The 27,508-nt window shown below is 35.6% G+C and overlaps 1 protein-coding gene across 1 annotated transcript in view; it reads right to left on the bottom strand.

Annotated features, from left to right (window-relative positions):
* Positions 1-11,673: 11,673 nt before the first annotated feature.
* LOC125838337 (uncharacterized) overlaps positions 11,674-27,508 on the bottom strand; it is a 30,658-nt gene continuing 14,823 nt past the window's right edge. Inside the window, exons 5-13 of the mRNA XM_049517396.1 lie at positions 26,868-26,940; positions 25,605-25,682; positions 24,536-24,693; positions 21,799-21,967; positions 20,454-20,916; positions 19,953-20,354; positions 18,461-18,664; positions 12,418-12,551; positions 11,674-12,128 (exon numbers count right to left, since the gene is read on the bottom strand). Of these exons, the coding sequence (XP_049373353.1) occupies positions 11,957-12,128; positions 12,418-12,551; positions 18,461-18,664; positions 19,953-20,354; positions 20,454-20,916; positions 21,799-21,967; positions 24,536-24,693; positions 25,605-25,682; positions 26,868-26,940 (1,853 nt within the window). The 3' untranslated portion in view covers positions 11,674-11,956. The remainder of the gene's footprint in view (positions 12,129-12,417; positions 12,552-18,460; positions 18,665-19,952; positions 20,355-20,453; positions 20,917-21,798; positions 21,968-24,535; positions 24,694-25,604; positions 25,683-26,867; positions 26,941-27,508) is intronic.

Here is a 27,508-nt window from a genome sequence, read left to right as displayed (position 1 = left end):
TATGCCATAAATTTGCAATTATTGCATATATGAGGTTCAGAAGGACCCTTTAATCCAAGTTATAGGCCCAATGAGGCACTTATGTTCTATTTCTTTTATATTTTTATTTTAACTTTTTCAAAATTCTTTTAAACTTTTGCTTTTCTTTAGTATATATTGTATTTCACATTTTTTTAATTTTTCCCCAATTTTGCTACTGCCAAGAAGCTTGGCAGCCATACCTCTTTCTCTTATTTCTCCTTTTTCTTCTTCATTTCATTTGCCATTCAATTTTTTTTCTTTTTAATTTCGTTTTCTTGAGTTAAATTAGAAAATATGTTCTTGAATAACTAGAAAATACAATTTTCATATTGAAAAAGGTAAATTACTAATGACTGGATAAAATTTTCGGTAAAATTTTTATTTCCAATTGTAATCTCTATTATCAATCATTGTTGAAAAGGTTATTTTCTCAGTGATAATTATAGAAAATGTGATAAAGGTAGCTCTAATTAAAGTGATATGAGAGAGAAGTGAAATGAGTTTTGAATGGTGGAGGATTTGTAGAGCTTTGGGAGGATAAAAATGACGGTTATAGTGACAGGGTCGTCTCAACGAGTTTGGGGGCCTAAAGCCAAACTTCATAAAGAGGCCTTTATAACATACGCAGTTTAATCCTATACATGAGGTTGGAGAGGTTGGATGTACGCGAAAATTATGAACTAAGAATGTAAACAATGTAAGCTTCAAACAAAAAATATATAATATAAGGTTACAATAATAAAACCTGACTCAAATTTTGAAAAATTTATATAATTATATCAAAATAGTGTTGTGTTGAATTTGATAGGTTGATATAATGATATTAATACAGTATTGATTAGTTTTAGTGCTTGAAATTTGAAGAAGACACCAAAAAATAAATTTGATTTGTTTATGAACATACAACAATAGATTTTGCATAATGTAGATGGTTTGACTGTTTGAGAGGTTTTAAAATATTCAATTATGAGAGAATAAAAATAGTGAAAGGAGAATAAGAAAAGTAAATATAAGAATGTTGGTTCATGATAATCGCCAGAATATAAATGAGGCAACAATATAGATGGTCACATAGAAATGATGCTACGATTAACTAACACTATTCCATTTCTCAATTATTGATCCCTATATTATATGAGGTAGAAAATTATTATATGTTTTATCAAAAAAATTCTTCTCAAATTCATCAATACATAAGATTTTTTTAACTATATATATTTGGCAGAAAGTGGGGGCCCCAAAAAAGTTGGGGCCCCAAGCGTTTACTTTAGTAGCCTTATGATCGAGACAGCCTTGTATAGTGACAAACATTGTTGTAGTGTGTGTTAAATGTGATGAAAGAAATGAAGCTTGTAGTGGTTATGACAGAGTCGAAGCAGCGCCGATTCCGATTCTGGTGAGAACGATGATACAATTGAAAAGATGAAAAATAGGAAAAATAGAAAGAAAAAGAAAAAAAAAATAAAAGCAAAAGAATACCTATTTTAACAGAAAAATTATTATGAAAATAAAATTTCAGCATTTTTTTCTGTTCTTACTCTCTCAAAGAGAGTGTATTACACTTTCTTTGTCACCTAAGCAGTTAAGAACATAGTAATTCTTGTTAAAAATAGTTTAGGTGTGTCATAGACCCCTGCAAAGTTGGAGTGAGTAACAACAATTTCGACAATAGTAGAAGTGTGTTTTGAATCATTTTCCCTAATTATAATAACTTAACTTTAGGACATACTTCTAGAGTTTGAACTACTAGTGTGTCATGGAATTACGACACATTTGATACCTTTTACATGATTTTTAAATGTTTTTAGCTCGTTTTAGGTTATTTCAATGTTAAATATTTTGTAGTAAGTACTCAGAGGAAAATTTGACAAAAAGGATAAAAATGCAAATGACCCAAACTTAGGCATATTATGGATCATACATTTCATATACGGGTCATCCATGCAACCATAGATGAGCCCATAGATGAGCCCAATGTCTTATAGTTGAAGTGGTAAACTTATGGACCAGACGCAGATCCACATGCAACCGCAAATCTCACACAAATCATATATCTGATCATGAAAAATGGGACCCTATCTAAAAGCTGAAATTTTGAGGATACTCAAGTACGGTAAAAAAAAATACAAATAATATGTGCAATTTACAGTTCGTAAATAAAAGTATGATAGAATCGAGAAGATATCATTCACGGACCATGAATAAATCTGTGGTATGTAGAACTTCTAAAAAAGGGTTGAACCATTTATAGAGAGCAAAAGATGACATATATTCTATATGAGCTTTATGGTTCATAAGTGATGTCAACTAGTATTTAGTCAGATTTTTATTTCGAATTTGTGGGTTGATATAAATATTTTTTGTTGATTTTTGTGCTATATCTTTTTCAGAACTTGTACGCTCGAATTAGAATATTGAACATCACTTTTTCCTTTATTATTTTTAGGAGAAAAATTATTTTTTTGTGATCATTTTCATCATTGTAAGCACTTGTAAATTGTTTATTGCTTTATTTTTCTTTAGTATTAGTAGCTAAATCTTACACTAAGCTTGTGGACTTAATATGAGTATTTTGTTCATGTGATTTTTTTTGTTAGTGTATGAATAATGAATTTTTAATATCTATTTATTTCTCATTTTTAATAGTTGGTTCGTAGTTGCAAACATTTGCCTAGGCCAATTACATTAATTTTATTTAAAAAAAGTGAAGTAGGGTTTGAAAAAATAAATTTGTAAGAGGTGTTAACCCTCGTTTAGTAGATTCGCTTAGAATAAGTTGAGTTCACTTGACATTGAATGATCGTTCTTTATTATAACTCGTGTATTTAGAAAAATTATTAAGAGATATACTATTCAACTATTGAGAAATATTGAGCGACAATTACAATGTTTTAAAGGCATGAACATAACGCAAGGTGTTTTACCTAATACATGGCAAGACGTAAGCCTTGAGGCACCGAACCTAAGCTTCATGAGTCTATCTTTTCTTATATGATATAAATTAATATAATAAAAAAATAAATTACATAGAAATTTCAAGAATGATATAAAATTAGTGGAAATGTACAACTTCATCTTAAAACATTAATCAAAATCAAAATTGAATAAGAATCATTAAAATTGTTATTTAAAGAAACTAATCAGATATTTTTCAAAAAAATGAGTAGAAATATATATATATAAACGGAGGAGGAACCTACAACCAAAAAAACAATTGGTATACCACCGTAGCTCTAGTGCTCTTTCTAAAAATATTAAACTACTACTAGAAAAGTAAAGTTATTGATGAAGTGAGCCAGTTATTGATTCTAGGCAACTGGAATAATGAAGTAATGATGAAGCTCTTTAATGAAGAAGTGTGTAGTCATGTGCAACAAACTATTGAGACAGTATATGAACTTGAAGATTGGGATAAATCTTGGTGGATACCCAACTCTACAGGAAAGTTTTCTGTAGGCAGTGCTTGGGAACTCATGAGAGAAAGAAGAGAAACTGAGGAGCTAATGATGAACATATGGGAAAAGGGTATTCCTTTTAAAAGTATCTTTCCTTCTGTGGAGATTATGGAAGTTACGAATTCCTATGGGGAAGTCTTGGTGAAGATTAAGGTAGCAGAGGAGGTTATTTGTTGTTGTTGCAACAGCAATGCACAGGAAACCTTTCAACATTTATTCATGGAGTGTCCAGACTCTAACAGAATATGGAGTTGGTTTGCAGGTGTTGCGGGAGTGGAAGGACCATTTCTACAAGTCAAAGACACGATAATCAAATAGTGGAAAGCTGATTGTGTGGTTAAACTGAAACCAATGTATAAGGCAGTACCAGCTTTTATCATCTGGCAAATATGGAAAAGGAGAAACAGGATCAGAAATGGTGGGAAAATGTCTAGGCATGATATGGATATGAAGATTAACAGAAATCTACAGATGATGGCTAAACTCAGATACCCATGGATTCAGGAAATTCCAAGTATGTGGCCTATGATTGTGAAATTGTTTGAAGAATACACCCCTAGTATATCTTACCAAGTTATCAGGTGGAAGTTTTCAGAGAGGGGATATTAAAAATGTAAATCAGATGGTGCCTGCAAAGGAAACCCCGGGCCGAGTGCTTGCGGATTTTGTATCAGAAATTGTGAAGGGGAACTGGTTTTTGCAGAAGTTCAGAGAATTGGAGATAGCTCAAGCCTCAAAGTTGAGGCTATGGCGATGAGACTAGGACTTGAACACTGTATAAACCGTAATTTAGTACCAGTAGTGATGGAAACTGACTCTCTTACCCTCTAGAAAATCGTAGAAGGGACATGGGAGGTGCCTTGGGCAATCATGAAGGAGATTAAGAGAATCAAGTTCCCGTTGGCTAACCACTCTGCGATAGTGTCACACACATCCAGAGAAGGAAATCAATTGGCGAATTTTTTCACTAACTATATTTTCAGTTTTGCAGGTACTAATAGATTTCAATTCAACTCAACACAGGGGATTCCAAATAAAGCAAAAAGTATAATTCAATTGGAAAAGGCTAATGTCTCAAACTTGAGATTTAAGAAGTGTCAAAATCGAAGAACATTTGGGAAGACAAGGTCAAATAGCAGCAACAATCAAAACCAAATGGTAACACACATTCAAGGGCAACCCCGACAACATTTGCAAATCCAAAACTAACGCACATTTCGGGTGATAAGCTGAAGATGAGGACGTACATGTTGTTCTGGATCCTTCTATAGTGGTATTAGCACGTCGTTGTTCATTCTGCAAAAAGGAGAAGGGACAACTGGGAAATCCGTCAATTAGGATTAGTACCAAAATAGGAGTTCTTTGGGTCATACCTTTTCTCCAGCTCTTAGACATACCAATTGTGAGTAGGGCTGGCAAAATGAGTTATAAATCTGGGTATCCATTCATTTTTACCCATTTAAAATGGGTTGGGTACCCAATACTTTTAAAATGAGTCAAATATGAGTCCAACTCATAATACCCATTTAAAATATGGGTACTTAAATGGGTAAAATGGGTAAATAGAAAGGCCTATTCACTGTAAGAGAAAAAATAGGGCAGAAATTTGAAACCCACACAAACCAAAATTGCCTCAGCTTTTCATCGTCTTCCATCAACCAACATTGTCTCAGCTCCGGCGATTTCTCCGGTGAGACTCTCTCCTTCGTCTTTACTTCTATCTCCGTCTCTATTTTCTCCTTTTCTATTTTTGTTGTTGTTGTTGTTGCTGTGGTACTCTGCTTTGCTGTTTTGATTGATTTGATGGTAGACTTTCTACCTGTTTCTTTTAGTTCAACTTTTAGATCTAGTTAGTGATGCATGTGTAAATACAACTTCTAGTCATGGGTACAACTACTTCTTAACCCTGCCTATCTGAGCATACCTGCTCCAAACCCAAATGAAGAAAGAGGGCTATGGTAGGTTGAAGGCCAAAGAAGTAGTTCCCTCAATAGTGTGAAATAGCTATGGATGATCCACAGAGACATAGTCTGTGAAAAGCTAAAGTAACTTTTGGTTCATTTCATATTCTTACCTTATTGATTGTGCTGCTATGAGTTGATTTTGTTATTTGTATGTATGGCTCATTGTTTATGATTTGTAAAATTAGGGTGATATGTCGATAGAAGGCAATGAAGAGTCTTGTGAACGAAGTACTGCAACTTCGTTGATACGAGCAAAAAGGAAAACATCTGTTGTTTGGGATTATTTTATTAGACTTAAGCCTAATTCTATTGACGGAAAGTATGAAGTTCAATGCATGATCTGTAAAAAAAAATTTGCAATGGGCCCTACATTTGGAACAACAAATCTAAAGCGTCATTTGGAGAAACATAACCCGGATAAGGCTAAAGAGGGTCAAAATGAGCCAATAGATCAAAAAACTTATCGAGAGAAGATGTCATTGGCTATATGTAGGCATAATTATGCTTTCAGTTTTGTAGAGCACAAAGGCATCAGGGATATTCATTCGTATTTAAATCCAATAGCGAGGCATATATCAAGAAACACAGCCAAGTCGGATATCTTGAATTTGTATGCTAGAGAAAAAGAACTTTTAAAAGCTGAACTTGCATTGATTTCTAGTAGAGTGTGTTTGACATCTGACATGTGGACTTCATTAGTATCTAATGGCTATATGTGTGTAACAGCTCATTATGTGAACATAAATTGGGTTCTTCAGAAAAGGGTTTTGATTTTTCGTCATGTTCCTCCTCCACATTCGGGTGTAGTTTTAGGTCATTTTTTGATTGATTTTCTTAAAGAGTGGGGAATCGAAAAGAAAATCTTTGCCCTTACTTTAGATAATGCTACTTGCAATAAAGGTGTGGTTGATGTTTTGAAGAATCATTTGTCTTTGATGCGTTCACTAGTTTGTGAGGGAAAGTTTCTTCATGTTCGTTGTGGAAATCACATTCTTAACTTAATTGTTAAGGCGGGTTTAGCGAAGGTTGATGCAGCTATTGGAAAAATTAGAGAAGGTGTTAAGTATATCAAGAATTCAGAAGTAAGACTAGAGAAATTTGCGGAGTGCCTTAGTAACCTTGGTCTACCATGTTCTAAAAAACTACGCCAAGATGTGCCTATTCGATGGAATTCAACCTATCAAATGATTGAAAGTGCTCTTCTGTATCAGCAGGCATATATTCATTATGACTTGGTTGATCCTGATTTTAGACATGGCCTTTTTGAAGATGAGTGGAAAAAGGTTGAGATTGTAGCTACATTTTTGAGGCCATTCTATGATATCACAACTTTATTTTCTGGATGCAAGTACCCCACAGCAAATTTGTATCTTCCTAATATATGGAGAATTGAAATGCTATTGGTAGAACACAAAAGAAGTAAAGATCCAATGATGACTGAGATGGCCACTTCTATGTTAAAGAAGTTCAAAAAATATTGGGAGTCATATAACATCATTTTATCTATAGCAATGGTTCTTGACCCACGATATAAACTGAATTTTGTTAAGTTTTGTTTTTCAAAGCTTAATTCTGATAGCGCTGATCAAAAAGTGAAGGTTATCGAAGATAATTTAAAGTTATTATTCGAAGGGTACTTGATACCATCTACTACAACCTCGTTGTCAACTTCATTACCAGAGGAGCATGCTTGTAGTAGTAGAAATCAAATGACTGAAGCATTTGAGGAGTTTGATATGTTTCAAAGTCAGTTAGAGTCGAGTACCAGTAAAACACAATTAGAGTTATATTTGGAAGAAGCTAATGTTGATCGTAAAACAAATCCGAATCTAGATGTACTTGGATTTTGGAAGGATAACAAACTAAGGTATCCAGAACTTTCATTAATGGCACGGGATGTTTTGAGTGTGCCCATCACTACAGTAGCCTCTGAATCTGCATTTAGCACCGGAGGTCGTGTCATTGGAAAGTTTCAAAGTTCTATTCTTCCTGCAAATGCTGAGGCGAAACTATGTACTAGGGATTGGATTTGTGGACAAGAAGGTAAAATTATCTTCTCTAGTTTCATTTGTTTCATTTAATATAGTGAATTTGCATTTAGAACTGTAATGACTTGTTTTTTAAAAAATTGTTGAAGATCTTGATGGATTCAAATCAGATTCTGATGAAGATGAGATTGTTGTTGACCTTCAACCTTATGTTGATAAACTTAGAGGTAAGACCTGAGAGCAACTCATATTTTTCTGCCTTTCTTTTATATTGTTCTTAGTACTTTCTGTTGTTAATAACAGTTTATGATCAACTATTCTTATCTTTCTGAACTTAGATATGTAACTTCAAATTTATTAAAATGTATAATGAAAGTAACTTCACATTTATTAGAATGTGTAATGAAAGTAACTTCACATTTATTAGAATGTGTAATGAAAGTTTCTGCATACCTACGAATTACGATCTTATTTTTTTTGTTTTCTTTTTCTGTCAGATCATCATATCTCAAAGGACAATCCACAATAGCAGAAATCATTGAGAGTTTGTGAAAATTTTGTTGGAACTGGTGGCCTTGTAGGTGCAGCATTTTCGTCTTTTTAGAGTTAACATGCTGCCGAGCAATTAATTGTGGATCTCCAGTTGATCAGTTGGCGGAAGCAGGATTAACACCATCTCATATTGCAGCAACAACATTTAACATACTTGGACAAACCATTGAGTTTGATTGAGTAGAAAACAAAATAACTTTCTGTAAAGTTCACAAATGTATCTCTTTTTTCCAATAACAATTTTGGTGGATTAGGCAGACTTAATTGTCATTTGACAAAAGTGTTCTAGTCACAATTGTTTGATTTAGTTATCTGCATTATCCAAATTGATCATTTTATGTCTTTAAATGCTTTATGACTTGGTCATTTTGGAGCTCATTGAGCATGCGAGAAGCTTGACTCATGGAATAATATGGGTAATATGGATACCCATATTATCCATTGGGTAACTCGTTTTTTACCCATTTAAAATATGAGTCGAGTCGAGTATTTTACCCATTTCTATTAAACTCGTTTTTGATCGACTCATATTCGACTCGACCCGCTCGTTTGCCACTCCTAATTGTGAGCTAAAGAAGTCTTCCCTGAGTTCGAATTCATGGTATCAGTGAGATCTTTTGATACCCAAATGAAAATCGCTCAAGCTCTATGATTGTGTACTCCTAGAGTCGATAAGGGGTAGATCCTCTTGTGTGGATGTATGGTTTTGTTGGCTAGAGAGGTTGCTCCGATTTCGATGTCGCCGCCACAAAGAGAGTAGCTTCGTCGGAGCTCTTAGAGCTTTCCTATTCTTGACTATTTGTCTTGTTTTGTTTTCTTTCTAGTTCTGTTGTTTTAGTTTTCTCTTTTCATTTTGGGGCATGACCACTTTTGGGTCATGTCTATGTACAGACTTTCCCATTTTGTTATGGAATAAACCCTTTGGGGCCGTTTGGTTACTGGTTAGAGTTATGCAGGTATTAGTTATACATGGTTTAGTTATGCAGGTATTAGTTATGCAGGGTTTAGTTATGCAGGTATTAATTATGTAGGGTTTAGTTATGCAGGGTTTAGTTATGCAGGTATTAATTATGCAGGGTTTAATTATACGGGTATTAGCTATGTGGATATTAGTTATGTAGATATTATTTAGTTATGTAGAGATTACAATACATGAATTATTAACTATTATATTAAACTTGTAGTAAATTATTAATATATATTATTTACAAAGTAATAATACATGTTAATAAAATGTGGAATATATTGAATAATATACAATACTAATATTTTTATTTTTTTTTAATCAACATTGGACCATGTCTATTTATTCATCAAATAAAAATGTGTCCAAACAAGGTCCAAGAGTGACCAAGTCGGTCAACAAAATAGACAAAACAAAAACAACTAGAAATAATCTAATTTGGAAACAAAAAAATCCTAAACTGATAGAACAACTCCAGCATAATGCTAATATTTGATTAGCATATGTACCGTCAAAAAATATACAATCAAATCTCTAATATTAAAAAAATATTTATATTTGCATAAATAAATAAAAACGGTAAATATAAAAAAAAATGAAAATAGTCTATATATAAAAAGAAATAAAAATAACAAACGTAGATAGGAAAACAGTAAAGTTTCCAATTAAATAAAATAAAATAAATTAAAAGAAATGAAAATGATCTATATATAAAAAGAAATAAAAACAACAAACGTATATAGGAAACAGTAAAGTTTCCAATTAAAAAATAAAAAATAAATTAATAGGGTAAATATGTAATCTATCATTTTAATACATGTATAACTAATACCCACATAACTTATTCCACCTTCTACCCTGCATAACTTTATACATAGATTCCCTCATAAGTTATGTTGGTATTAATTATGTAGGACTACAAAAATGCAACCAAACACCGTATAAATTAATACATGAATAACTTTTATACAACATTTAAATTCTTACCAACCAAACGTGGTATAAGTTATGCTGACTTTTATACCTAATATAAAACTTCTACCAAACACAGTAAAGCTAATGCAACTTTTTATACATGAATAAGATGTCTCTTATACAGTAACCAAACGACCCCTTTGGGTTTAAAAAAAAGTTATCCCACTCAAACATAGATCTTGGGAAGTACCGTCTCTACACTTGAAGCTGGTCTTCATTGACACCGATTTCTATTCAAATCAAGGTTAGATAGGGTATGATTTTTGTTTCAAATTTTTAGAAGAAAGTTTTGATGAGAAGTACTTATCGGAGCTCCTGTTTCTAAGTTGTTAACACCAACAAAATCACTAGGAAGACCTTGAATCGGTACTATAAGACGTCTGTCAGGTGGTGCTTTTATCATTTGATTAGCGACAAGTTTCCAATTTCACCGGTGATTTACATCTGTAGAGAAGATGAAGAGGAAGGAGACTGAGAACTTTCTAAATGTAAATTGACCTGATTTTTGTTGATTTCTTGATTCTTTTTATCTGAATCTAGCGCAGTCTAGTTGGGACAACTAATTTGAGCCTCTCTTTTTTAGTTTTGTCTTCTTTATTAGGCTCAAACATGCCTTCAAACTAAAAAAAAAACCTCATTTATTTTTTATCCGTTAGAAGTTTGGTTCATCTATGTCATTACAGTTTGAGAAAAGGCTCATCCATGTCATTATTTTATAACTTTGCATAATCATTTTTTACATCAATAAGACCCCAAACAACTTTTAACACTTTTCAATTAGGATTTTGGATCAAATATATATTATTTTTACTTCTTGTTCCTCAAGAACACAAGAAGAACACCAAGAATTCCAATTTTCCAACTTCTTCGATTCTTCACAAAATCACCTTAAATTTTAAGAATAGCTTCCCTTTGAGCTAGATATCAAAACTCAAAATCTTTTGAGCTCTAATTCAACCTAATTCAACAAAATCCACTTGAAATTTCTTTAAAGTTATAAAATTTCAACCTCTTTTAATGATAGAATTTTCTCCACAACTCCGAATCACTTGAAATTTTGAACATAGACCCAGAAAACACTAGGGAACAAAGATCTAGCGTCAAAAATATGAATAAGCAGTTTTTCAGAATTTTTAAACTGATTTTCATTATTATTATATTTTTGGGAATATTTTTAAAAAAAATACGGGTGGGTATTTTTGACTCCAAAAATGATTTTAGAATTTTGACATGATGTGGCAGAATTATAATTGACCACGGGAAAAAAATGATTTTGCAAAACCGAAGTTAAAAGATAATGGGATAGATAAACCAATATTTTAACGAATGGCATAAATAAATCTTTTCTCAAAGTTCGATGACATATTTGAACATTTTTCCTTATTTTTGTAGGTTTGCGTTTGCCTATTTTCTTGTATCAACTAGACAATGTAAACTTTTGAATATAGTGTCACTGTCATTTAAACTGAACAAAAGAAATTCAAGAGACCAAGCGAAAAGATTGGATTAAAAACTGAACTTAAAAGCACAATGGCCTGAAATTTTGAACTAAAAAGTTGAATTTAAATACACAATGTCCTGAGTTTCTGAACTGGACACTGAAAAGTTGCAAGAACTACTATGTATCAGTTTTGTCCATCTTTTTTGAAAAAACTGTATAACCTCAGTTTTCTAAACCATGCCATTTTATGGGGATACAGAATAAAACACAGTTCTTACAATGAACCAGCAAATCAATTTCTCTATAACTGCTGACAATGAACCAGCAAATCAATTTCTCTATAACTGCTGACAATGAACCAGCAAATCAAACACAGTTGTTTACGTATTAACAACTTCTACTCAAGTACAAGTATGTGAATTTCAACTGTTTACACCAATGACAAGGGGTTGGAAGCAACACTCAAGAATAAACCAAATCTATTTCTGCTTACAACTAACTCTTGTCTGTTTTGAGACTCTATATGCTACAACAGTTATGGTATGCTATTCTAAATTCCTCCTAACCTACAAGTAAAATTGCAATATGCAGATTCCCTATTGCGAACCATTAGCAGGAGTATCACTACCCTGCCTGGCAGAAATTACTCTATCAAGGGTTTCATCGGGGACCTTGATTCCACTAGTCTCTAGATCTGCCACTATGGCAATTGCAGCATCAAGCTCCCCAAGATCAAGGCATAATATGATGATTTCGTCATACAAAGGGCTGCAACGAATGGGTTAAGATCAATAATCAATTTAAATAATATGTGAAACAAGATAAATTATGGTAAAAGCACAGCAAAGCAGAAAGATTTGCTGGAAGTGAACCAATATAAAGTAAACACAATCTCAGCTTGAATATCTACAGGCAACTCTATTTGTTTAGCCAATCTTTGTGTAAACCTTCTTTTTGCTGATGTTATATCATTTATTTGTTTGTTGCAAGTCTGATGCAAGTAGCACGAAAACATAATTCATAAAGAAGGAAGTATTTCAGGTAAAACCAGACTTACCTTCCAAATACATAACCAAGACTATGCGTTGTCTGCAAAATTTTCAAGAAAGCAGAAGGCATAGGAGCTCGTACTGCAGCACGCAATATCATAGCGCAATCACCAATTGTTGGTGTCCCACCCAATTCTATTACCTGAGATAGAAACATTTTTCGTTTACAACAGGAAAACAGAAGAATCCATACATGAAGCCAAGTTCACTAGCTACAAGGACAGGAAACAGCATAGCACCAGTTCTGCTAGAATGTCATAATTCACTATACAACAATATTAGAAAACAAAGTTGTAAAACCCTAACCTTCATTCACTGAAAATTTATTGATATACTGAGAATCTTCATTTAAAAAATCCAGAAAGACTAAATATTTAAAGAAATCTAGAAAAGCAAGACTGTAACTCCTAAAGCGTTACAGGAGAATGCTACAAAATAAAAACTAAAAACTCCTGAAAGAAGAACCAAGAAAGTTGTAAGAACATTAGATCCAATCATGGTTTTACCGTGGCTTGGAGTCACTAGTGACTTCATTACATGCAGCAACAGCTGATAAAAATGATACAGGAAGCAAAGAAAATGAAAGTGAGTTTTGAGTATCCTTAGCAGCTAGCGATTCCTTCATAAGACCATAATAGACTAATGTTGGATTATGTAGGAAAATCTTGGCAAAAATGAAACTTTATTCAACCAAATCTTCAATGTTGGGTTCATTTAATTCTCCTTCTCAAACCAAAGATGAGAGTCAGTCATCAGGAAGTTGGTCACCAATCATACCAAATTCTAATCCATAACTGCCATACTGAAAGTTTCTAGGAAGAAGCATGAATTGGTAAAATGAAAAATCTGGAAGAGCAAGTGTTAAATGTAGGCATCATTCATGTGAATATGTTGGGTGTTCTAGACTACTATCTTTCTGTGTATTAAATAAGAAGATATAGGTGGACGGTAAAAGCAAAAAATGCAATAACAACAACATACCCAGTGTAATCCCAGAAGTAGGGTATGGGGAGGGTAGAGTGTATGCAAATCTAACCCCTACCTCTTAGCAATATAGAGGTTGTTTCCGATAGACCCTCAGCTTAAATAAAGCATTTCAAAGCAGATTGAAAAAGGGAATACAGAAACGAAAGCAGTAACAACAACAAAATAATACAAAATGGAGAGTAGTACACAACATAAAAAAGAAAGAGCAGTAACGACAACAAAATAATGTGATAACTGAAGCACAAAAAAACACATGTGATAACCAAAATCTAAGAACAAGAAACTACGAGAATAGTGTTAAATTATTGGTAAGAAAGTAGGTACAAGTACGACCACCATGCCTATCCTGCACGAAGCGAGAGAACGCTCAACCACCAACTAACCTTCTACCCTATTCCGCAACCTCCAAACCCTCCTATCTAAGGTCGTGTCCTCGGTAAGCTCAAATGTCTTGTCTAATCACCTTTCCACAATGCTTCTTCGATTTGCATCTACCTCACCTATCACCCGCCATTGCTAACCTCTCACACCTCACTAGGGCAACTACACTTCTCCTCTTCACATGCCAAAATCATCTTAACCTCAATTCCTTCATCTTGTCCACCATGGAAGACACTCCTGCTTGTCCCAGATATCTCCATTCATAATTTTATCTCTCTTACTATGCTCACACATCCATCTCAACATCCTCATAACACAACTTTTACCTTCTGAATGTGAGAGTTCTTGACTGGCCAACAGTCTGCCCGATACAACATATTTGGTCTAACTACCACTCTGTAGAACTTACCTTTAAGATTTGGTAGTATCTTCTTATCACACAAGACTCTGGAAGCGAGCCTCCATTTTGCCCATCCAACACCAATACGATATGTGACATCATAATTCATCTCACCATTACCTTGAATTGAAGACCCCACATACTTGAAACATCCTCTTATAGGGATGACCTAAGCATCAAGCCTCACTTTTGCGCGGACCTAATGCGTAGCATCAATGAACTTACACTCTAAGTATTCAGTCTTGGTCTTGGTCAACTTGAACCCTTTAGGCTCCAGGATTTGTCTCCAAATCTCTTGCCTAGCATCAACTTCACCGCAAGTCTCGTCAATCAATGCTATGTTATCTGCAAAAAAACATACACCATGGCATCTCACCTTGGATATACCGCGTCGGTTCATCCATAACCAGTGCAAAACAAAACGGACTAAGAGTCAACCTTTGGTGTAACCCCATCATGACTGGAAAGTGTTTTTAGTCTCCAACTATTGTTTTTTTTTAAACGGGTAACTTTAGTCTATATATCCACAGGTATACTACAACAAAAGTGAAGTTCCCCTTCAAAAGTGTTACAACTTACAGAATAAAATAGTCTTAGTCTAAACTGCTGCCTATAAACAATCTAGCACATCAAAGATGTCTTCAGTCCTAGTTAATATATTTTGTTTACACCAAAAATAGAAAAGAGCTAAGCAGTCCATCTTGATCTTCTGTAAGCTATTCTACCAATTTTCAAAACTCCTGTTGTTTCTCTCTTTCCAGATTATCCACCAAATACATGCTGGGACAAGTTTCCATCTCTTCTCCTAGTCAGAAGCATTGCCATCTCTATTCCAGCTGCTCAGGACTCCTTTAATGCTCCCTGGTTTCACCCATCTTATCCCCTTTAGACAGATGAACATTCTCCATAATTGTTCCGTCCATGTACAATGCAAGAAAAGATGGTTAATAGTCTCAGCATGTTCTTCACATAAAGTACATCTAGAAGCCAACTGATAGCCTCTTTTCTTTAGATTTTCATGAGTCAAAACCGCTTCTTTTGTCAATAACCACATGAAGCAGTTTACTTTGTAGGGTACTTTTGGTTTCCAGATGCTCTTCCATGGCCATTCCGTCTCCTGTCCAGCATTCTTGTTGAGCTCCTTATAAATTGAATTTACTGAGAATTGACCTTTGGTGTCATTCTGCCAAACTAATAAGTCCTTCTTTTCGGTGAGGTTGCTGAAAGAGCCTACTGAATCTTGAAATTCTGCCACTTCGTCTATCTCCCAATCCTGAAGGTTCCTCCTTAAGAACAAATTCCATCCTTGTCCAGTCCACATTGTAGCCACAGTGGCCTGTTGATGTTGGCATAAAATGAACAATTCAGGATGCAACTGTTTCATATGGACAGACCCATTCCACTTATCCTCCCAGAAGGATGTCTTTGAACCATCTCCCACTTCTACCTTGGTTCTGTGATATAGCACTGGCCATTGATTTCTGATTGCCCTCCATACAGTGCATTTATATGGAGTACTTATCATTTTAGTCATCCACTTATCTTCCATGCCATATTTTGCTGTGATGACCTCTTTCCAGAGCATGTTATCTTCATTTGCAAACTTCCATAACCACTTCATCATTAGACTCTGGTTTTGTTTCCTCAGATTTCTTATGCCTAGGCCTCCTGTATTTTAACTCACAATCAGTTCCTTCCATTTAACAAGAGGAAACTTCCATAAGAAATTTCTTCTAATAGCATCAATGCTATTAGATACATTGGCAGGCATAGGAAAGACTGACATCATATAAGAGGGTAATGCATCCATCACACTGTTAATTAAAGTCAATCTTCCTCCCAAGGACAGGTACTGACTCTTCTAGTTGGTGAGTCTCTTTTCACATTTCTCCAGGACCCCATTCCATATGCCTTTGGACTTGCTTTTAGCTCCCAAAGACATACCTAGGTAAGTAGTTGGAAGCTCCCCAACCTTACCTCCTAGTGTTCTGGCCAGAACTTCTGTATTAAGCACACTATTGATAGGATAGATGAAGCTTTTCCGCCAGTTTATGTGGAGACCAGAGACAGCTTCAAAAATGACAAAAATAACCCTCAAAATCAGGATTTGTTTTGTCTCATCTTCACAGAAAACCAATGTGTCATCTGCATATTGTAGATGAGTTATCTCCAAACTAGAAAGTTCTCCTGCTTGGAACCCCTTGATCCACCCCTTTCCCTTTGTTGTTTTAATAAGGTTACTCATTCCTTCCATAGCTAAGATGAATAAAAATGGGGAAAGAGGATCCCCCTGTCTCAAGCCTCGCTGGGAAGAGAAAAAGCCAGTGGGTACTCTATTCACAAGTATAGAGAACCTGACAGTGCCAATACAATGTTTTATCCATCTTATCCACCTGGCCCCAAAACCCATTCTTTCCAGCATTTGTATAAGAAAGTCCTAGTTTAAGAAGTCATAAGCTTTTTGTATGTCCAGCTTGCATACAATTCCTGGCTTATTGCTCCTCTGTCTCGTCTCTGTGCATTCATTAGCTATCAAAACGGCATCCATAATTTACCTGCCCTTGATAAAAGCCATCTGATGTCTATCCACCAGGCAATGTATCACCCTCTTGAGTCTCTCTGATAGAAGCTTTGCAATGATCTTGTATACCCCCCTCACCCTGGTCTTGGATCCATCGTACATGTCCTCGATCACCCTAGTATAAGCCACAACTACACCTATAGCCTCTAAGCATATCCATGGGACCTCCCTGGGGACTTTGTCATAAACCTTCTCTAGGTCGAGGAACACCATATGTAAATCCCTCTTCCACTCCCTATCCTGCTCCATCAGCCTCCTCATAAGGTATATGGCTTCTGTGGTAGTTCGCCCCGACATGAATTCGAATTGATTCTCGGAAATAGACACAACCCTCTTTACCCTTATCTCCACCACCCTCTCTCACATCTTCATTGTATGGCTTAGCAGCTCAATACCACTATAGTTGTTGCAATTCTATATATCACCCTTGTTCTTATACAATGGAATCATCATACTCCGCCTTTCTTCTTCGAGCATCTTTTGTCCTAAAAATGAAAACACACCAGTTAGCCCCTCCAAGCTTTCCCTCCTATGTTCTTCCAAAACTCCACCGAAATTTCATCTGGCTTGGTCACTCTTCCCTAGCTCATCCTACGAATAGCACTTGATCTCATCAACCTTTATAGACTTACAATACTCGAAATCTTGTCGTCTCTCAGAGTGCTCCAACTCTCCAGCATAATGTCCATGTCCCTCTCATCAGTCAAGACCTTGTGGAAGAATGTCTGCCGCCTCCATCTAATGAGTGTCTACTCCACCAAAACTTTGTTTACTTTGTCTTTGATGCACTTCACTTGGTCGAGGTCTCAGGCCTTCCTCTCTTGCCTTGGCTAGCCTATTCAGTTTCTTATCTCCGCCTTTGTCCCATAACTCATCATGCAAGCATTCGAAAACTGTCAGTTTTGCCGGTGTAACCGACAACGCTGCCTCCTCCCTCGCCACTTTATACATTTCCCTCTTAGTCCGCTTATCATCCTCGTTCTTACTCTCCACCAACTTCGCATAAACAGCCTTATTTGCTTCCACTTTCCATTAGACTTCACCATTCTACCACTAATCTCCTCGTCCACTAGAGTTGCCTCTAGAAACCCCCAACACCTCTCTTGCAGCTTCCCTTATGTAACTAGCTGTCATATCCCACATGTTGGCCGTCTCCCCCACTAAAAGCAAAAAATGCAATATCACTAATTCATTTTTTTCTCAACACAAATTAGCATAGAGCTATGAAGAATCACCGAGCAAAGAGATATTAATTACCAAGTCTGTAAGAAAACAGGGACAATTTAGCTATACTTGTCTAACAATATACATTTGTGAGAAGACAGGAGTTTGAAAGAGAACTCAGCTTTATTAGTTACTAACATTCTCAACACGCCCCCTCACATGCGGGCCTATTCTTTTTCATGGGCCAAGCACGTGGAATTTCATTTTAAATGGGAGGTCAGATTCGATTTCAGGACGATACCATGTTAGAAGACAAGAGTTTGAGAGAGAACTCAACTTTTATTAGTTAATGATATTCTCAACAACATTGTTTCACGGACTCTCAAAAATCTGTCACGGCATATACTTGCATAGAAATTCAACATATCAGCATACTATTTAGCAAGAGGTAACTTGTAGATTGAGGAAAGACTGCATGTAACATTCAGTAAATGGTGTTGAAAATGGTGAGGAGATTAATAAGGATATCATAGCATACTTTTGTCATCACTTTGATCCCCAATTCAACTTCCCACTCCTGTGACCATCTTCGAGGAGCTTTGTTCTTGATTTCTTTTTCCCATGTCCAGCCCCAAGCATCAGTGATTGTATACATATCTGATACATCAAATACTTTCCGTTTCCTCAGCTCCACAAATGCTTCATGAATGTCCAGTGGAAACCAATCATCATCGTCATCATCCTGTGCAAATATGAAAAGACATATCAATCAAATATCCATGCTCTTAAACGTCAATTTTTGTAAATCTTATGCAGTTTCCAGAAGTAAACAAGTCATTATGCGAAAATTTGTAAGTTTAAGGGTAATTTGTAGGAAAAACTTAGGGTTATTACCTGGATGACTATTTTCATTTATGCTTGTATGCTAAACATTTGCCCATGAAACAAATATAGATGTTCTAAGGCAACAGAAAATGTAGAAGATAAGTAAGTGGACCAAATTGTCATCAGGTTTAAGTGTTCCAGTTCCAACTGATCTGATTGGCCGTTTCCTACTTCAGTCACAAATGCCTAAGTTTACAACTACTGAGAAGCACTTATAAACCTAATCATGTAGTACATACATGAAATGTGAAGCACAGAAATTATTGTATTAGCAGTCAAGCTTCGTAATACCTCACAGACAATGACTTATTCCTGTCAACAGATTCAAAGACACAAGTTTTAGTCACCTAAAGCACACCGTCTCTGTGATCTAGATAAGACAGAATGTAATAAGATTCGTAAAATGGTGAATCGGAGATGTGTTTTAAGAACGAACTATGAAGATAAAACATACAAAAGCAGATAAAGTAAAGGTAAAGTCGGAACTTGGGGAGGGAAGAGGAAAAACATGATATAAATGTCAATCCCTCAACAGCTATGGAAATTGTAACCACACGATTCTCCCTCCTCGCCAAATTGTTTTTCTATTTTGAATCATAACTATTAAACAAATTATTTATGAAGCACATCACTGCAATGTATATGAGAAACAAGAAGGCACCAAAACTTACATTTTAGCTATCGGGTGAAAAAGGAAAAGATTGTGAATTCAGAGTGACATGTGTCTCATCAGAAATTCGGTGACGATTTTGACTTTCCTTGTCCACAATTGAAAATTTTCATGGGAAGAACCAGACGAGATGTGGATATTCAGATGAAAATTAGAAAAAGAGTCCACTGGGATTGAGAGAACAGATATCAACTAAATCAATCAACCAACAATGCCTCAATCCTAAACTATTTATGGTTGGCTTAATAGATCTTTCAAATACGGTCTTGCTCAATTCAGGTCCATCTTGTTCCAAATGATTTACTAAAATATCACAGGAAGATACAGGAATGATAGTGGATATTCCACTTGGGTGCATATGAGATAGAGAGAGCAGATATCAAACATATGACTTGCTTGTATCTTCTGACTTTTCTTTCTATGTAGATGCTATAACAAATAATTAGCAATCGATGAACACCATAAAATGTCATACCACTGCAGCTACTCTAGAAAGCCTTCTCCTGGATTTTTTTGAAGAGCTAGCCGTTAGATCAGAATCTTTTAGCAGTTGCACTCCAATCATTTGAAGAGGTTTCGCAGCTTCAACTTCCTTGTCCTTCCTGTCACCTATTTCCGGTTGGCTTTCAGTTTGCTCCACTTCTTCCTCCTCATCTTGTGCCTCGTCATCTTCTGCCTCATCATCTTCAGCCTCTTTGGCGATATCATCGACAGCATCATTATCATCTACCACATCAGTAGGTTCTAAGTCTATTATTTCTGACTGCTGGCCATAATTTTCACTTAATCCCTCCCCAAGAAAGCGGCGTTTCCAGAATTCTGTATTTCCTTCATGCAACTTTATACGTGAGATCAACTCATCAAGCTCTTCATCAACCTGAAAAAATAACACAATATAGATTGTGAGGAATGACATGGATTTGCATGATATCTCAAGACAACTAGTTACATTTAATACACTTGGAATAACATTTACCTCTTCTTCTTCCTCCTCGACTGGAGGAACCCAAAGTGGCCTGCCTCTAGAGCGATTTATTCTCCTTGCTTTCTGCACTCGTTGGTAGAGTACATTTCTGGTTCCATCTGTTGGTAGACCTTGTGCTTCTAGTTCTTCCTTTAATTCTGATACAATCATTTTACTAGCAGCTTTTGGTTTCAAGGCACTCTGTTCAGGTCCTTTGATGACTTTCCTCAGTCTCTCCTCAATACGTATGTAATCATACTCGGATATTTTCCCCAGAATTGAAGGTCCTTCATTGAGTAAGGTTTTCAAAAGCTTCCTGTGGTGCAACCTCCACTCTTCGAAGCATCTTTGTTTAAAAGAGGTTTCCCTAGGATTGGAATATATAAACCCTTGGGCATCAGGATCTAAAGGAGTTTTTCCCCTTCTTGGGACCCATCGTTTGCGGTCACCTGTGAGTCCACCTTCAGCAACATACCTGAATGTTACGGCCAACTAAATCACATCTTATAGTAAAAAATCAAAGCTAGAAATTGAAGCAGAACATTACCACAATAAACCTACGGAAAAAACAATGAATATACAAACAAACAAACAATTAGAAAAACAGCCAACCATTAAACATGAAATTAGGGCAAGGCAGTCTATTAACAGTACAATTACCATGCCCACTATCTAGAAAAACTCAAAAATGTGAGCTTATCAGCTAAAAACAGAAAAGAATAGATGTGACAGTAATGAGCACCTGGAGAGAAAAAAAAATCATGAATTAGAGGCTATATAATCTTCCCGTGACTATTCCACCAACCCGGATATCATGCAAGTCTAATTTGCATAAAAATGGTTAGTTTCCTCAATTGTAAAAAATAAGGAATTATCAGCTTGATAATGTTACATCATGTGCATCTTTAGTACAAGCGAATTCCAAAATGATATACTCTCAAGTGTCAACATAAATCATCATACAACTGAGTGGCTTTATTATCCCAGCATCACACTTCAATATTACATCATCAATCTTAGCTCAATCAGTAGATAAATTTACTAAGCAAATAGAGCCAACTGAAAGCTTGCAAAGAGTCATCAAAGTGGGAAATTCCTGATAATGAATTTTAAAGTGCTGGGTATCAATGGAGCAATACACATAGAAACCAAGATGCTATAATAACAGCCTTTTTTCCTGATTGTTGAATTAATCACTGCACAATGCACAAGCAAAGATCGAGAATTAGGCATATAATTAGTTGATACCTCCATCATGATGCTTGTACCCAAATACTAATTAGGAAAATAAACAAATGATGTCAAAGTCAATAAGTATGCAACAAGATATGATACTAACATGAATAAAAATGCTTACCTGGCTATATAATCTATCTCATATCCAAGTTCAGCTTCTTCCTGCAAAGGTTCAATCCATGAACTAACTAATGTACGATATTTTCTGCTCAAGATCATTGCTCTTGGTGGGATTGGCTGGTTATCCTTAGCCATAGCTTCAAGTGCTTCTAACAACTCAACAATCCTCCCTGGAGTAAAAGATCATTTTGTTGATAATCTTGTTAAGACTCCTCAAAGAAATTACACCACATTATCTAATTTTAAAAATAAATGAGGCTCAAATTCATAGATTGACCCTAAAACTTGGCACCAACTGCCATGTAGACACCGTAACTTTCCGAGTTGCCATTTAGACAACTCTACTTGGTAGAGGTGTGTCGCTTGGAAGCCCGGGTTTGACCTGGCACCACGAGTTTGTTATCTTCATATTTGAGCGTGTTAGAGGTTATTCTAATGCATTTCCAACTCAAAAAGCATAGTGAAATTCTTTTATAAACTTTATCTACCTCTATTTCTCCCCAAATGCCACCCTTCTTCTTCATCTTTTTTGTTAGTCAACCAGCATTTAAGTTGGCACCACTTTAAAACAATATAAAAATGCTTCAATTCCTCAATATAAGACACTTCCTTTCGTTCCCAATTTATATGAACATGTTTGATTGGGCACATAGTTTAAGAGGAATAAAACGACTTTTGAAAGTTGGGGTGTAAACAAGACATAGATAATTGCATGGCTATAAATCATCTCATTGAGAGTAAAATGAGAAGTTTAAAGTTAAAATTATTTCAAATATAGAAAAATATCATTCTTTTTGGGGACTTATTAAAAAGGAAAGAGTATCACATAAATGGAGGGTATTAACTTAACTTTCTAAATTCACATAAACTCAAATCATCATATCAAAGGACCAGATTTACAGATAAGAAACCAATATAAAAAACAAAGCTATTATCAGTAAGCATATTTCTTTGTTTCTATATTTTGATAAGATAATGAATTTCATAGCAGGCATCAAGAAGATGCATAAATTACAGAGCATAGAAAAGTACAAGACATTGTTAGCTCTATTACGAAAGGCTAATCTAAGGTTAAGGAGCTAACAAAGTCCAAAAAAGCTTCAGGGGAATAGACAGGGGGAAATTGCTCCAGCTACAGAGAGTAGTTAAAACTCTAGACTTAAGAATATAGCTTGGGGAAGAGGTGCCTTCAAATCATATTTTTTTCTTAGTTTCTTGTTTTCTCTATTTATTACCGATTTTCCAGTTTTGCTTCAATAGTAATGAATATTGGTGCTTTTGAATGAAACGAGTTCCATGGGAGGAACCAGTGGCAAAACAATGGTACACGGAGCACAGAAACGCCTATGATGGTGGAAGCTTCGGATGATTCGGAGGCGGGCTCGTGCACAGTCCTAGACTCGGTAGATAATGAATCCACTCTTCTACCCTTCTCCATTTAAATACCAGGCTCTTGTCTACGGCAGGGTTTGAATTTGTGACGTGTGATCAATCCACATATCACTATAAGTGTGTTCGGTTTGAAGGAAAATAAGTGGGTTCTTACTTATTTTCTTGTGTCTGGTACGTAAGCGAAAATTATTACTCTAAAAGCATTTGTATAAATATAATCTAAATAAATACTACGGGAGGTGAGGATGGAGGCAGGGGTGTGGGGATGGAGGCTACGAGGGTGGGGTGAAGATGAGGTGTGTTGGAGGGCGCTTGTTTACTTTTTTCGATCTTTGTACTATTATATATTTTTGTAGTTATGAGTATCATTTATTACAGGTATCATTATTTGATTGCTTCGTTTGAATGTTCCTGGGTGTCCAAGAGACACGTTTTCCAAGTTGAGATATCTATATGGTAATTGACATAGTTTAAGTGAATTGGTGTCAAATTTAAGGGGTTACCAATGACTTTCTCCCTCACAACTGGTGTCCAATTTAAGGGGTTATCTATTAGTGTCACCTTAAATGAGCTTAAGAATACTCAGGGGCAACTAATGCCAAAAAACAGAAGAGAACATAATAGGATGCTTTGAAGTACAAAGGAGGAAAATAAATATTCTCGGCAATCAGATATTTACACTTGAAGCATACTGATTTTAAGTAAATACCTGAAATTGGTGAATATAGTGTGCTGGCTTTTCATATAGATAGAAATAGAAGAAAGGTGGAATGCACAGGGCTCGTGGCTATCCCCTTCCACAGTGAGAGTTTCCATTATATATGTATATAAGAGTGAAATTTCTTATGATAGAGACTATGCTCTCCAGCAATTTGAAAGGTTGTTCAACATTCAGTGCTCCCTCCTCCCGACCCTCCCCGCCAAGCCAAAAGAAAATCAGATATGCATGGTTGTAACATGTTTTCCTTTCCCAATTTTGAATTGCTCACTGATGTTTATTTTACGGGAACTTAATAATAGCTGAATAATTCTTCATTATTCTGTACTGTCTAATGAGACAAAAGGGTCTCTTTCATATAACTCTATCATTGTTCTGTTGATGCTGATGGTGTCGTTTCACATCTATTATGCATTAGCTTGTTCACATTTCAATTTCCAATATAAAAAGATCAGTATATTTTTAGTTGTATTATCAGTTATAACCTAACAAATCCATGTGATAGGTGACACAAGCGGATAACAAGCAAATCAAAGAAGTACCAGAGAGAATTGTTCCTTTAGGGGGGCAGGCAAGAGCCACTTGATCCTAAAAATAGCAGTTTCGAAATGTCCGTAGTATTTATTACCTTCTCTACATAGAGCACGAAGATACAATGAAAGTGGGTCCCCATACTTTCCATCATTATAAAGCACTTGTGTTCCACCTTCAAAGTTCTTTAGACCACGGAAATGTCTGATAGCTTCACGGACCACACAATACTTGGTAAAGCATTCAACCAACAAACTGAAAAAGGTACACGAAAAGTCATCATACAAATCCTTTTTTGGGGGGGTGGGGGTGGGGGAGGCAACTTCTACACAAGCTGAGTGTGGGTGCATAGTGATGCACTAATTAATACAATGGTGACTTCCTTGCTTCCATTTCCGCAGTTGGCTAACCAAAAGGTTAGCAACCGAACTTTAGAAACAACTAAACAGAGTACACAAAAAGAACAAAGTACTACTCCTTGCTTAACTAGCTCATGCTATTTATTTTATTTTTATTTTTGAGAAGGTAACATTGTGTATATTCATTGAACCAGTGCTTGGGTTGCACTAAACCATAGTTACAGCTTGTCAAAAAGTAAGAAAACTGAATCTGAATCCTAACAGGAACCTAGGATATCTATAATGGATTCAGTGTCCTCTAAATACATTTGCTTGCACCAGAAGCATGCTATTTATTTTATATTCCCCAGAATCAACTATAGGAATAAAACTTTGCTGACGAGAAGGCTCAGTACAAATTTCCACTCAGTTAAGAGAGTTTCCAAGAATTAAGTATATTTTCTTAATTAGAAAAGCTGCCCAAAGTTATCAGTAAACCTAATTCCCCAGGATCAAACTTTGGGCTTGTCCTGGTTACAGTTTCTTAAGTTGGGAACTTCTCAAATCGACAAAAAGTTCATAAAAAGTTCTCCCACTGTTCAAAAAAATAAAATAAGTAGAACTTGAGCTTGTCATGAAAGAAGGACAAACTGGAGAAAAAAGATCCAAGAAATGTGATTGGATCCTATTGGCTCATACCACAGTCTTGCCGCAGCAGGGAAAATGAGACATTTCAAGATGAATAATCAAAATATTACTTTCTAAAAACAGAGAAATGTTCATGCTACAGAAAACTTATTGAAGATAGAATAAAAGAAAGTTTCTTACGCATAGGTTCTCACGTTTGGTTGCAAACGTTTGTGGTCCTCAACCATCATCCCTAGTAGCTCAGCAACATCCTGCACTCTAACAGTCAGACAAAAAGCTTCAGTAAAGATTGTATGATGAGACATGCTATAAGTACAAAATTTTAACATTTCTCCACCAAAGTTCACATGAACAACATGTCAGAAAGATGTATAACACTTTAATCAACAGTGAAGAACAAAACCAATGCATAGATGAAGTCACAAAAAAAAAACATGTTGACAAGGCAACCCACAACCGCTACCCTTTTGGTGCACCCATGATAAAACCAGCTCCAGTATAATAGCCCGCAAACCACACTGGAAAGGTAAACCAAACTAACAAATCCTATGCGATGAGCTCGACCGAGAAATCATGCCGGGGGTTTCAAACCTGAAATCCCCAATTCGGGGGATCACCTACTCAACAAACTCGGCCTCTCTTGCGGTTGAAAAGTCACAAATTTTAAAAACATACTCCGACTTCCAAACTATGACTAGGAGTGTCATTACCCCAATTTTATGTAACCGAAAGATTGACAAGTCGGTGCTTGATAATTCAAGGACGGATCATAATGGGTTGGGCACGAATTGACCCATTAAAGTTTTGGGCTAAAATTGGTAAAAAGAAAAATAATAAAACCAAAAACTTAATTTTCAAGCCACTATTCAAAGGCTTAGCTAATAGGACTCAATAAATTACTCAACTCTCTAACTAAAAATTAAAATAAAAGTGGATAGAGAGAAAAATTGTCTCAGCTGCAACAAGAAATGTGTTTGAGAAGTGGCCTTGAGTTGGGAAAGTTGGGTATGCCCAACAGAACATTGATTTGACCCAACTTATACTGCTATGAACAAACTTTAAATGGGTTAGGCTAAGACCTTTACTTCTGTTTAACCTGTTTTGACTTTGACCTGTCCAATCTTGATCCTACCTGTTCATTAAACACCCTTAATTATAAATCCTACATTAAACTCAGTTTAGCTGGCAGTTATTGGTAGATTCTAAGGTGCACTCAAACAGATGGTAACTGATATATGTCTGGTAAAGACATCTTATGAGCATGTGTGGGCAGAGTTGAAAAATCATTTTAGCTCTTTAACTATAGAAACATAAACCCAGATCACCTGGAGGTCTGTGTATACATAATTCGGCAGCTTGAATCACTGCAGGCTTCAGCTAACTTTGATAGCATGGTTGGGAAGATGAAACAACAAATAAACATGGGTATGATTCAAAACTAACCTATCATAGGACTCAGCCCTTGTATATGCTTGGATAACCCAATTATACGTCTCCGTATCAGGTTTCATATGATCTGCCAAAACAAAGTTAATGATCAGCTTATTCATTTGATAGAAATATTGGTCGTTATCGCTAACACTCAGTGAGTAACTACTGCCAGGAAAGAAAACAAAACTAACAAACAATTCTTCCAGCATAATAAAAATTAAAGATGCAAAAGCAACTTTGTCTTCTATTTTTAATGAACAAGGTACTTGAAATTTTAAAACAGTATCTGGATGCGAGTGCTTCAAAAGCAGATGCATGATAGATAAATGGATCATGATACGGATTTAGAAAATAAATTAGCATAGGGTATACGTCATGTGAGAACTTTAACAATGTGGCTCCAAAAGAAGAAGGATCACGAGGAGCTTAAAAAGAAAGAAGTAATTTTGTAGACGAATCAATCAATCACAGATACGAATTAGAGTTCTGCTATATATATTTGTCTTCTCCACAAGCAGGGTCATCCTCGGAACTATATCACATGTTGTTTTGCTCCGTCTGTCCATTTTGATTGCTCAGTCTGACCAGGAAATTAGAGGTGTAAGTGGGTTTCACATGTTTTATCTAGAGTGAAGGGAGATATTTCACGCAAT

This window comes from Solanum verrucosum, unplaced genomic scaffold (assembly GCF_900185275.1).
Source record: "Solanum verrucosum unplaced genomic scaffold, falcon-dt-bn FXZP01000150.1, whole genome shotgun sequence".
Classification (NCBI taxonomy): Eukaryota; Viridiplantae; Streptophyta; class Magnoliopsida; order Solanales; family Solanaceae; genus Solanum; species Solanum verrucosum.
The sequence above is the reverse complement of the archived record's forward strand: the minus strand, read 5'-3'. Positions and strand labels throughout refer to the sequence as shown.